General features: G+C 32.7%; 1 protein-coding gene across 1 annotated transcript; it reads left to right on the forward strand.

Moving 5' to 3' along the window:
- The first annotated feature begins 10,593 nt into the window (after positions 1 to 10,593).
- LOC142637505 (uncharacterized) lies at positions 10,594 to 11,250 on the forward strand. The gene has a single exon (XM_075811771.1). The coding sequence runs from the start codon at positions 10,670 to 10,672 to the stop codon at positions 10,937 to 10,939; it is 270 nt and encodes an 89-aa protein (XP_075667886.1). The 5' UTR covers positions 10,594 to 10,669; the 3' UTR covers positions 10,940 to 11,250.
- The last annotated feature ends 274 nt before the right edge of the window (positions 11,251 to 11,524 follow it).

Genomic DNA, 11,524 nt, shown 5'->3' on the forward strand with positions numbered 1-11,524 from the left:
GACACATGATGAGATTATTGCATATAGCAGAGTCACAGAGCGAATCGTTCTTCTTTTAAGTTCTAATCAATTGTATCTTTTAACTTTTCCTAACTACATATATCTTTTTTTCTCCTATATATTATGGACCAAAACAAATAGCTATATCTTGTTATCTCGTATTATGCTATAACTAGTATGTAACCCATGCTACTGCACAAGAATAGATATAATTTAATAAAAGAGTGAAAATAAATATATTGCATTTTATTATTTAAGTGATACTATTGGTTTTCTTTTATTTATTTATTTATTAATCATAAGTTTAGTCATGTTTAAAAGACTTAGTTTGTTCATGTTCAATAAAACTTAGCATTATGTAATTTTTTAACAAATATTTTTATCATACAAAATTCTAATGAAAGAATGCTACATAGACATGTATATATTCAAGGTTGATTCATACACGGTACATATAGTTATGATTAAGTTGCTTTATCACAAACCATTTTTAGCAAAATATTTTAATCAATTAAATGTGAATCTCATAATGTGCATCTCATAACAATATATAACAATAGAATAACGTGAATCTCATAAAAAAAAATTTAATCAATTAAAAATCACTAAAATTATGAGCATAAAACGTAAAGACAAACAAATAGGATAAGTGCTAATTCCTTAAAAGAAAACTTACAGTGAGTTGAGAAAATTATACAAATAATTATTGATGTTTGAAGAATAATGGGATTACAACTTCGTTTCGAAATTGGGTAGAGACTCATGCTGATAACGTGTTATGAAAAAGAAAACAAAACATGCAACATCAATGATAGGAAAACAAAACAATTTTATAATTAAATAATAAAAATTATTGACAAAAAGGAAAGAAAGTATAGGCAGATGAAAGAAAATAAACATGCAACATCAATCATAGGAAAACCACAAAATTATGTAATTAAACAATAAAAAATTTACACAAAAAGGAACAACAGTATAAACAGATGAAAGAAAGCAGTAATCAAACCTTAAAAATGGTTGGAATTCGTTTTGTAGAGCATCAACCAAGATTCTAAAAATTGTAAAGACAAGTATAATCGGAATATCTAGAGAACCTCTTCTTATATAAGATACAAAAATACCCAAATAAATGCATCATTGATACCGAGAGATTCTTTTGAAATTCCATAGCATTGATTGAAGAAGAGGAGAGCTATATATTAAGGTGCCTGAATCGGTGTGGAAAAGGGAGGTGAACCTGAAAATACGTAGATGTGGAAAAGGGAGGTGAATTTGAAAATACGTGAGTGTGGGAAAAAAAAAAGAAAAAAGAAAAGAAGCACATCGGAATTACAACAGATGGAGGGAAATTAGACTCCAATTTCATGTTTACATTGACACGTGGCATAATATAGATTAGAATTCTAATTTAGAATTGCAATTGAAATTTCTCTCTGCTTCACCTATTTTATATATATATAGATTAGTCAAGGAGAAAAAACAAATACTACTAAATAACAAGAAACGATTTGATTATACTTGTTATACTAACTAACAAGATATGATTGATATGCTATATATAGTTTGTCATTTGATCTAGAGATTGCCATATGATATGCTATAGTTTGTCATATGATGCTATACAAGGTCGGTTTGTTTTGCTAAATTTATGCAAGGTCTTAATTATAAAATATCGGAATGTATACATCTTTTATTCTGTTTTGTTTTTTTTGTTTTTTGATATGTTGTCGTTTAAAGCAAGCCAGCCAAAGTATGTGAAGAAAAAGACGAATCGAGCTGAGAAATTTCATCAGATCGACTTTTTTGTTTGTTTTTTGGTGGGAGTGGGTGAGAAGCGATTTATTCATATTTTGAATTGGTTAAGTTAAACATCTCGAAATTTTATTCATGCGTCTTTGCTTACCGAGCGAGTGGATACTTGTGGTTAAGCTCATGCTGGCCCATTGATGCCAGCCTAGCTGGTACCTCTGTCAAGCCCAAAAAGAACCAGTTTTTTGGGCTTAATTTGGATAGGTCTAAAATATATTTTAAAAAAAAACTTTTCTTCTTTGTTTCCTCATTATCTATGTAAAATCAGTAAAGTGTATCAAAAGACTTTTTTAAATAATAAATTTTTTAAGAAGTTCATCGAAACACACTTGATTTATTGAGGGGAAATTAACACCGGAGAAGACAAGAAAAAAATGAAAAAAATGAAAGAAATGAGTTTTATAGAAACATAGTTTTGATACTCGGGTCAGGTCTCATTTGTTATCTATTTGGAGAAGTGGATTTGGACCATTTCAGATAGCTCTATTAAGTTTTTGAAACCTACCCTACACTAACTCCTCTAATAAAAATGTTCGTTCGAAAAAGAGTTGTAGAAATCCAACACAACCAAACATGCCCTAGGCATTTGTATGGCCTCTTCCTCTCAAAATTTTTTATTTTTAAAATACCATCTCCTTCTAAGTTCCAAACAATAATCTCTCCACTGGTATCTAAAAATTACCCTCACTACCAAACCTAACCAACTGTTCTACTTCTACTACATATTTATATATTTTAGGATCCAACTCACAATTGAAATTTATACAGAAGAACAAAAACATACTCAAAAAAAAAAAAAAAAAAACCCATTTTGCACTTGTGTTTCTCTTTCACAATTTTTTAAAGGTGACAAATTATCCATTTATAGTTTTAATTTATAAATAAATAAATTTATTCTAATTATTAAAATAAAAATTAAAAAAAAAAACGGAAAAAGTGGTACACAAAATGGGTGGAACTGTAATTGCAAGAAAACTATCTCATTTTTTTTTGTTGTTTTATTTATTTTTTCCCAAAAAAAAAAAATCACTATACCATAACACCCTTTTTAGGGCTTTCTATTATACACATATTTGCAATAAATGGAAATGAAAGTTAGGGACGTAGGGTAGAAATAAGAAATATTATTATTAACCACCGAGTGCGTTAGTCAACTGGTAAGGGGTTGTCCTAGCTTAACCAAGGTCTCGTGTTCGAGCCTTGGGCATGCAGCTGCGTTAAAAACTCGGTTGGGAGAGCTTTGCCGCCCTTGTGGTCCTTCCCGGCTCGAATCCGGATTTAGTTGGAGCCCCTGTGGTTCCGGACACCGGGTGGTTTAACCAAAAAAAAAGAAGAAATATTAAGCATTGCCAAATTCTTAAAAGAAATAAAAAAAAACATATAAAAGTTCTTGAAAACTTTTTGGTACATAGTCAAATATAATTTTAATGCTTGTATATTGATTTATTTTCTTAATTTGCTCATAATTACTCAAATTATATGTTTAAATTTCTTAGCTTAGAATTAGTCTTTTAAGTTATTCTATTAATTAATAAATATGAATTAATTATTTTTCTTAGTTTCTCTTAGATGATACAAGTCATGAAATAATAAATTATAGTTTCTATTTATGTTATATTCCGTGTGATAATTAATTTTTAAATTACTTACATTTATTAGAATTTTAGAATTATCTAAACTAAATCCAAATTTTTCCAATTCTCGTGTGGTTTGAATTAAATGGAACAAATTACATCCAAAATGATGGAAAATGACAAAAAATAATAAAAAGGCCAAGATGCAATAATATATATGCATTGAGTCAGTTGCCAAAACATTCCATGTGGTTTCAATTCTTCCTTATTACTCCTTGAGCTTTTCATATCTGCCAAATTGATCTATGAGACTAACTTATAATAACTTTTATGGACAAAAAAATCATGTGATTATTACATGGTCACTTAAAAAAAAACTCTCCAACTAATTTGTGCCACTGGTCATGTGATTTTTTTTATCCATAAAAGGTTCTAGAAGTCAATTTGGAGGATATAAAATCCAAAGAGTTATAAGAAAGAATTGAAATTCCGATAAATGTTTTTACAACTAACCCAAACCTTAGAGGGTGAACAGTTATGCCTAATAAAAGTTGCCCTTTCCTCACAAGACACCCATAGCCAAGTTTACTACCACCCAGAACTCTAATTCAATTCTTCAAATTGTGTACAAATTCTAGCATGCTGATAACGAATAACTTCAAAATTTTTAAAGATCAAATTAAAATACTCACCGATAGAGGTTTGACCAGAGAAATTTGCACAAAATTGAAGTGGGTGTGGTTTAGATTTAGGTGCATCGTTTTCTAAATATTATTATTATTGCCAATGGCATCCTGGGGAAGGTTTGGGATTTACTTGATTGAGCTTAGATGAGGTTGAAGGGGAATCAAAGAATCAATATCATGACTGGGAAATTGCAGAGGAAAAACATTAAGGCACGAGGGAAGGCCTGGTTAAAAATTTCGGCTTCTATCCCTCATGTTATCTATACAATTTTGATGAAATTGTGAGAAAATAAAAGAAAATGTAAACTTATCTACCCTTCCATGCAAGTTCAAATGCATGAACCTCTTTCCTAGGATTTAGCTTTTGGTCTGTAATTGTGATGATGAGCATGTGCTTTCTAAGGTGTGATGGACGGGTGACAAAGGCTTGTCCTATCATGGAAGACCTTTCCCCTCAACACCAAGCACTCTCTCGAAGATTTACGGGTCATCGAATAGTCACCAAGACCCATTATTATTAAGGCCTATGTGTAGCTCACTAGTCCAATGGGTCCGGTTGTGGGCTAACCATGTTAGGGATTAAATTGTCTTTAGAGACCAAATTGTTTGATTTTGAAATATTTTGGATTTTGTTGACATTAGGCCTAATCTCAAGGTATATTAGTAGAATTTACCCTAAATGATATAAAAGGAGAAGGTTTCACTACACAACAAACTAACATTCACTTGCTTTTCAAAAATTAATAAAAACTAACATTAATGCACATTATTTAAATGATGGCATAAGGAAATAAGTGTGTCGTGAAAATGAAGTATATTTCGTATATTTAAAAAGATGATGGAAACAATCTTAATATATATCCTATATCTGAAAATATGATGGAAATAAAAAAAACTAATAGGTATATGCAATTACTATATAGGAAAAAAATTAATGCAAAAAATTTAAACCTCAACACAAAAACTTCAAATGCTAAAATTTTTAAGTTATTAACTAGGTAAGAGATAATTAAAATGTCATGGTCTACAAAAAGCACTAACTACATATGTGCTATATGCTAACAGGACTATTCAAATTACAATTTTTGCTCCTCGTAATTGCTTATTTAGCTCAGTTCAACCTGATACAAGTTTGATGTCTTAACGCACATTCACACAACACATCTCATACAATTTAATCCACTCTAAACAATTTGAGATGTTACAATTTTTCTCAATTTAAATTCCTGACTGCGTTGTCAAGGCTCAAGGCTCAAGTTACACTGCAGTACCCTCAAGTCACATGGGGTTACCAAGTGTGACTGCCTCAAAAGAAGATTGTGTGGCTCTCAAATTGGAGTAATTCTTAGGTATTCCAGGAACACGGAGAATGGTGCTCCCTCCTCTCACATTCATGGTGGGGTCCACTCATTAAATTTATGGTGGGGTCCACCATAAATGTTAGAGGAGGGAGTACCATTTCACTATACTCCGGGACTACCTAAGAATTTTCCCTCAAATTGCACTTGAGAAGATTTTGACCTTGGTTTATTTGATTTTAACTCAATTTTAAGTCAACTCAATTAATTAATCGATTGTGTGATTGATTTGAATTGAGTTGGATGTGCAAACAACCAAATGGGATAGTAAAATGCGGAAATATAAAGAACAAGGAAAATATGGTTACGAAAGGAAAACCCTTAAAAGAAAAACCGTCGGAGGTTTATTGCTAACCTTCCAAGGAAATAATCCACTATAGTAGAATGAAAGTACAACAATATAGAATATCTAATCTAATCCTAGTATGGCTACCTAGCTATAATACTTGTTGATATGCCACATGAATTTCAACGCCCATTGAACTCTTCTACCAAAGACCGCTTCAATGTACAAATATCAAATATGTAACTAACACCACAAAAGTAGCTTGACTTTTGATGAGTGTGAAACAACTTCACATAAGAACATCAAACGGATCCCCAAGGTGCACACAAAGAATTATCTCCTTCCTCTCTTTACATTCGTAATGACCTAATAAAGTCTTATGGTGATCGATTCTAATAAGCTACCTTCAAAATGGCATATTACCCAATAGCACGAGTGAAGGCTTAAAAATGGCTGGGTGAGCTTGGTTCTCTAACACCTTTTCAAGCCCACACCCTAAATCTGAACTCAATTTGGTTAGACCTTTGCATATGAAGTTCAAAGTTGGTTGAACTTATAACCCGATGAAATTCCTTTCTTTGCGCTGGTTTATAAGGCATATGGCGTACTCCTGGCCCATGTGTAGGATGGGTCCGTACCAGGCAACTTAACCCCACTTCATAGTGGGTCTATTAATTTGGAGACCCCTATTGGAATCAATGGGGCCAGAGTTGGGGCACTCACTATTAGTATCATGAATAGTACTCTTAGTTTGATAGCTTAATTAAGAACATTACATTTTTGTTCATATACTTTAAAGCCATTCCCAAGTTTGGAATGGTATGAATGAGGTGTCATAACAAAACTTGAAACCTCAATTATATTTGTTTAACCTTTAAACTCATGGTTTTCTGACCCAGACCATTCAAAAAATCAGAGAAAAAAGAGGTTCAAAGTTTTTAAAGTCAGACCAAAGTTCAACCAAATCGAACTATGATAATGTTGTAAGCGCACAATTGCACTTGGCCCCAAGAACAGTTATAGGCTCAGGCCCAATGAGCCTTAAATAATATGAATTTGTAGAGTGTGGGCTTGAAACCCAGGTTATAAGTGTCTGAGGATTAAATGACAAGCCAAAGATTGCAAACACTTGAAAACAACAAGGAATATTGTAAGTCAACCTGCTCGGACGTAAGCCGAGAGCTGTTCTTATATTATCTCTTTCTCTTTTTTTCTTTTTCTTTTAGATTACAAAAAAGGGAGCCCCCATTCCTGTTCTAGGTTGCTTCTTAAATACTCCTCTTTTTGATACTTTGTACACGTGTTGCCCCAACTCCCCCTTAGCCTAGATATTTCTTTTCTCAGTGCCTTTGAATAGTAACCAGAAGTTTCCCTTCCACTGTTCAGGTGTCACTTCCCCATTAATGCGGCTAGGGTGGTAGGTGCAGGGTCTTTAATATGGATGTGGCAGCCTTTATCTTTGGTATTTCTCTAACATCAGTGCTTCTAGGACATTCAAGGGTTCTCCCCTTTTAACCATTGGTCTTGACCGTGTCATTCCCTAACCTTTACCATGAAGTCCCGGGTTCTCCGGTGTCCGTCCGAGGGGAAGTTCACCCTCGGCTGGATCCTCGGATCCTCGGCGTATGGGCCGACCCGTAGTACTAACAAATTCTAAACCCAAGAGCAGGTCGGCCTTCCTTAGCATGGCCCAAAGGCCCACATCCCCATCAGGGTCTTTTTACTCCCCACAGATGTCATAATTAATTTAATATTAGTTAAAATATAAATAAATATAAATAAATGTATTAAATGTATAAAAATATGAAAATTTACCTCCCCCAAGTTTAAAGCAATTTAAACAACTTTCAAATGAAATTTTGTTATTTTTATGAAGTATAGAAAATAATAAAATATAAACAAGCTTTGAAAAATTGTGTTTATTAATCTTCCAAATAAAAAGAATTCTAAATAAAAATAAAATCATTTTCAACAACACAAATAAATTTAGCAAATACTATTAAGTAAATAGTAATAAAATTAAATGCAAAAATATTATTCTTGTAAAATTAAAATAAATAAAATACAAATTCCATAGGTGATACAAGGAATCTAATCAGTTCAGTGATTAATGTGCTAGATAAAGATCTTAAATGCGTGGGAGGTCATTGGTTCCAAAAACGAATTTTGTTTTAGGGAGTTATGGGCAAAGGAACAAACTTACTTGCACATGCTTCAAAATTTCCTAGGAATTTTTGTTGCATGTAATTTAAGCTCTTAAAATGAATCTTTTTGCACGAGGCCTTCTAATGGCACTTGAAATTGAAATATCAACAAATCATTTTAAATGAAATTGAAATATCTATATTTTGGTCCAACATTACCGCCAATCAGACGACCAAATTTTTTGGTAAGGCTTGGTCAAATTTAATCAAACTTCATATATTGTAATAAAACTTCCAAGTACGGCCTAATCAATTTCGCCAACCTTTACCGATTCAGGACAATTGTCCTTGGTGTATTCAATTAACTTTCTACCTCAATTAGGTTTATTTTTATTAATTTTATTCTTATTTGCATGCCCATCAAAAAGATGTTTTCAGGGGGTGTGGGGGGCGACCGGCCGGCCAATATCCCCCTCTTTTAGGCACATTGAATTAATTACCAACAGTTCAACCATTCGTTACCTTGGGCAAGAATGTGCTGGGGGATTGATTAGAGATTGAGAAGGTAAATGGATGAAGATTTTCATTATAAGCATAAAAATCAGCACTAGTTTATTAGTTGCTACCAGGCTTCGCATGCCCATGCTACGTCAACATTGATTTTGAAGGACTCTCAACATTGAAATAGAGAACCCTATATATGTGAATTATGATATATCTAATTGCAAGTTCTTAATTAGTGAATGATATATGTATTCTCGTTTTATATATGCATGCATATAGGGAAGGGAATTTTTGTGCAGCTTAATTGTGCGGATTTGCTAGCTTAGCTAAGAAGTGTTGTATTTTAGATAGTTCATTTTTTGTCATGTTATGTTCCTCCTCCTTTCATTTTAAGTCAATTATCGGGAGACGCTATGTATGGTTGTAACTTGTAGCGTACCCAAAGAATATATATATGTTGCACTAATCATTAATTTTTTTTTTTTTTTTTTGATCTATTACATCTTTTAAACTAACCCTAAAAACAAAAACAAAAACAAAGACGTATGCTACTTGGTAATTGGTATTGTAGATTTCAATGACATTCTCTTTGAACACGTACACACAAAAGGTCCAAAGTTAAATCATTATAAATCATAATATGAGTTCCTTCCAAATGCACGCCAATTAAAGCGAAAATTATTCACAATTGACATTATGGCGGCACGAGCTATAGCAGGGCACTCGGCAGGGTTCCAATTCATTCACATTTACTTTCTGCATGGACATATGACATATCTGCTTTAGGGATGAACTATTTTAGTCCAGACAGTACTGCAAAAAAGAAAATTGTGGAACACCATGATTTGCTTGCTTAGCCATAATTAAGGGTCCGATGAAGATGAGAGAGCATAATTCAAAAGATAACCGCAATATTAACGGCTATGATTGTTCCTAACTGGATAATACTTGCACTAGATTATCTCTACCCACAGAGTTGAGAGTTGAAAATCCATATATATATATATATATATATATGATAAAGTAGAGTGAGATGATTCATGAATGAAACACCGAGGCCCACAGAGCACTGAGCGTGCACCTATCCTAGCCTAGCTAGCATAAAGTGGAAGATGACTCCATTTTTGTTTTTGGGTAAAGGTGCTCCTCCATTGCTTTTCATAAAGGTTAGGTTGGCTGACTCTCCAAAGTTGCACTACCAAATTGACTAGTTAGCATTGCTTCAGTTTGCACATCCCCTTGCGAATCCATGTACCACACACACTATGAGTACATAATTTAAAATTTGATATCCAACAGACGCAATAATTAATTTTGTAAATAAAATTGAGTTGATAATTTGTGATTAATTAGCTTAATATCATTTTTACATGAGACTAATATGAATATGGTCTTGCGGATCACAACCTATAATCTAAAATAAATAAATAAAAAATATTATGAAATTTATATATGGTGCCATTAAACGCTCTGATTGGTTGGAGCTAAGTTTGAGTTTAAAAAGAATAAAAGACAACAAAATAGGCCACCGTCCATCCAGCTGGTCCCCTAGAATTAGATAGTAGATACCGTAGCATGTGAAGACATTTTTTTGTTGCTGCAAATTACTAATGAGCAGTGAGAGCATTCCCATTGCAATCGTAAAGGGTATATGTAAGAAAATTTTAGCATAAAGGTATAAAAAAAAAGACCTCAACAGCTGGACTTGTAAAATTTTACAACTATAAATTATTTTATAATTGTACTACAGTGCCAGTTATTCTACATTTAGGATGACAATGTTGTACTTTAATAAAAATTATAATATAGTTTAATTTATAAATTGGAAAAGAGATGGGAAGAAGAAAGAGAGAGAATTGTATTAAAATATATTATATTATTTTAATGAGTAATATATATTATTTTAATGAGCAAAATAGTAAAATAAAAATATTAAGTATATTGTAAAATAATATGGTATAATTGATAAAATAATTTTTTAAAATAAAAATGCTGATGGAATTGTATGGATGTATGGGCAATCGCATCTCCTACTACTGGAGTGGAGCCCACAACCAAAACAGCATATATCTTGATCTCCCACCACCGCTGGACCTCATGATAGATTCCTAGCCTACTCGTGATAAACCAAAGGCGAATGAATGAGTGATGAAACCCCACCCCCGGGCCCCACTCTTTCTTCTAATTAATATTTCCTATCACCACCAACCCAGCTCTATAGTCTATTAAAATCTTTCCACATATATATATAACATGATGAAGATTATAATTTTCCAAAAGGATTTAAAGTTAGACTGATTGATAATATATGGAAAAGAGCAAGTCATTGCCTGGGTACTCCTCGTCTTACTCGGGTGAATATGGATTCCGGGAACAATCATCATCAAACTCGTACAACTTTAATGGGCCATGTCAACAGGGAAACGGGTTTGCTACTTCGACTGATCCAGAGCTCAAGAGGAAGAAGAGGATTGCGTCTTATAATGTTTTCACCATGGAAGGCAAACTTAAATCAAACGTAAGGAGCAGCTTCAAGTGGATCAAGAACAAGTTCAGCGATATACGTTATGGTGTGTGACGGTACTCATGAACTCACATAAATGTGTTATTACTCCCTTCTCTCTCTCTCTTCTATCTCACTTTTCGTATATTTTGTGTCATGTCATGCTTCTTCTTGTTTTATTCGTAATTAGAGGGAGATCGAAATTCTGCAAAACCAAAGTGAAAAAAGAGGTGGAAAACAAAATTCTTCCCTCATTGGAAAACAATATTTAGAGTGTCATGATGTTTGATATTATGTGTGACATTTGCGTGTAAAAAATGAATCTCATGCATCCCACCAGTCCGCCCATTTGGGTTGTGATTAAGTTCTTAACATTTAGCCCTTTATTTTCTCTGGCTCTTTCTTTCTTTTTGTGTTTTTAATTTCATTCCCCTGAAATTCTCTCTTTTCTTTTTTAGGTAGGAAAGGCTGGGTATCTCTTTTCTATTATTATTATTATTATTATTATTATTATTATTATCATTCTTTAGTTTCCAGATAATGAATAATTCTAGTTACACGACTAATCTCGCACTCAATTCTACAACTTTACTTGTAATGCTATAAATTGTGTACATTTTTTTTTTGTTGCTACGTGGGACTCACCACTTTTATATAAAC

This window comes from Castanea sativa, chromosome 1, assembly GCF_040712315.1.
Source record: "Castanea sativa cultivar Marrone di Chiusa Pesio chromosome 1, ASM4071231v1".
NCBI lineage: Eukaryota > Viridiplantae > Streptophyta > Magnoliopsida > Fagales > Fagaceae > Castanea > Castanea sativa.

Excerpts from the sequence above, each read along its gene's own strand:
- LOC142637505 (XM_075811771.1), top strand. The coding sequence starts at position 10,670 with ATGGAAAAGAGCAAGTCATTGCCTGGGTACTCCTCGTCTTACTCGGGT.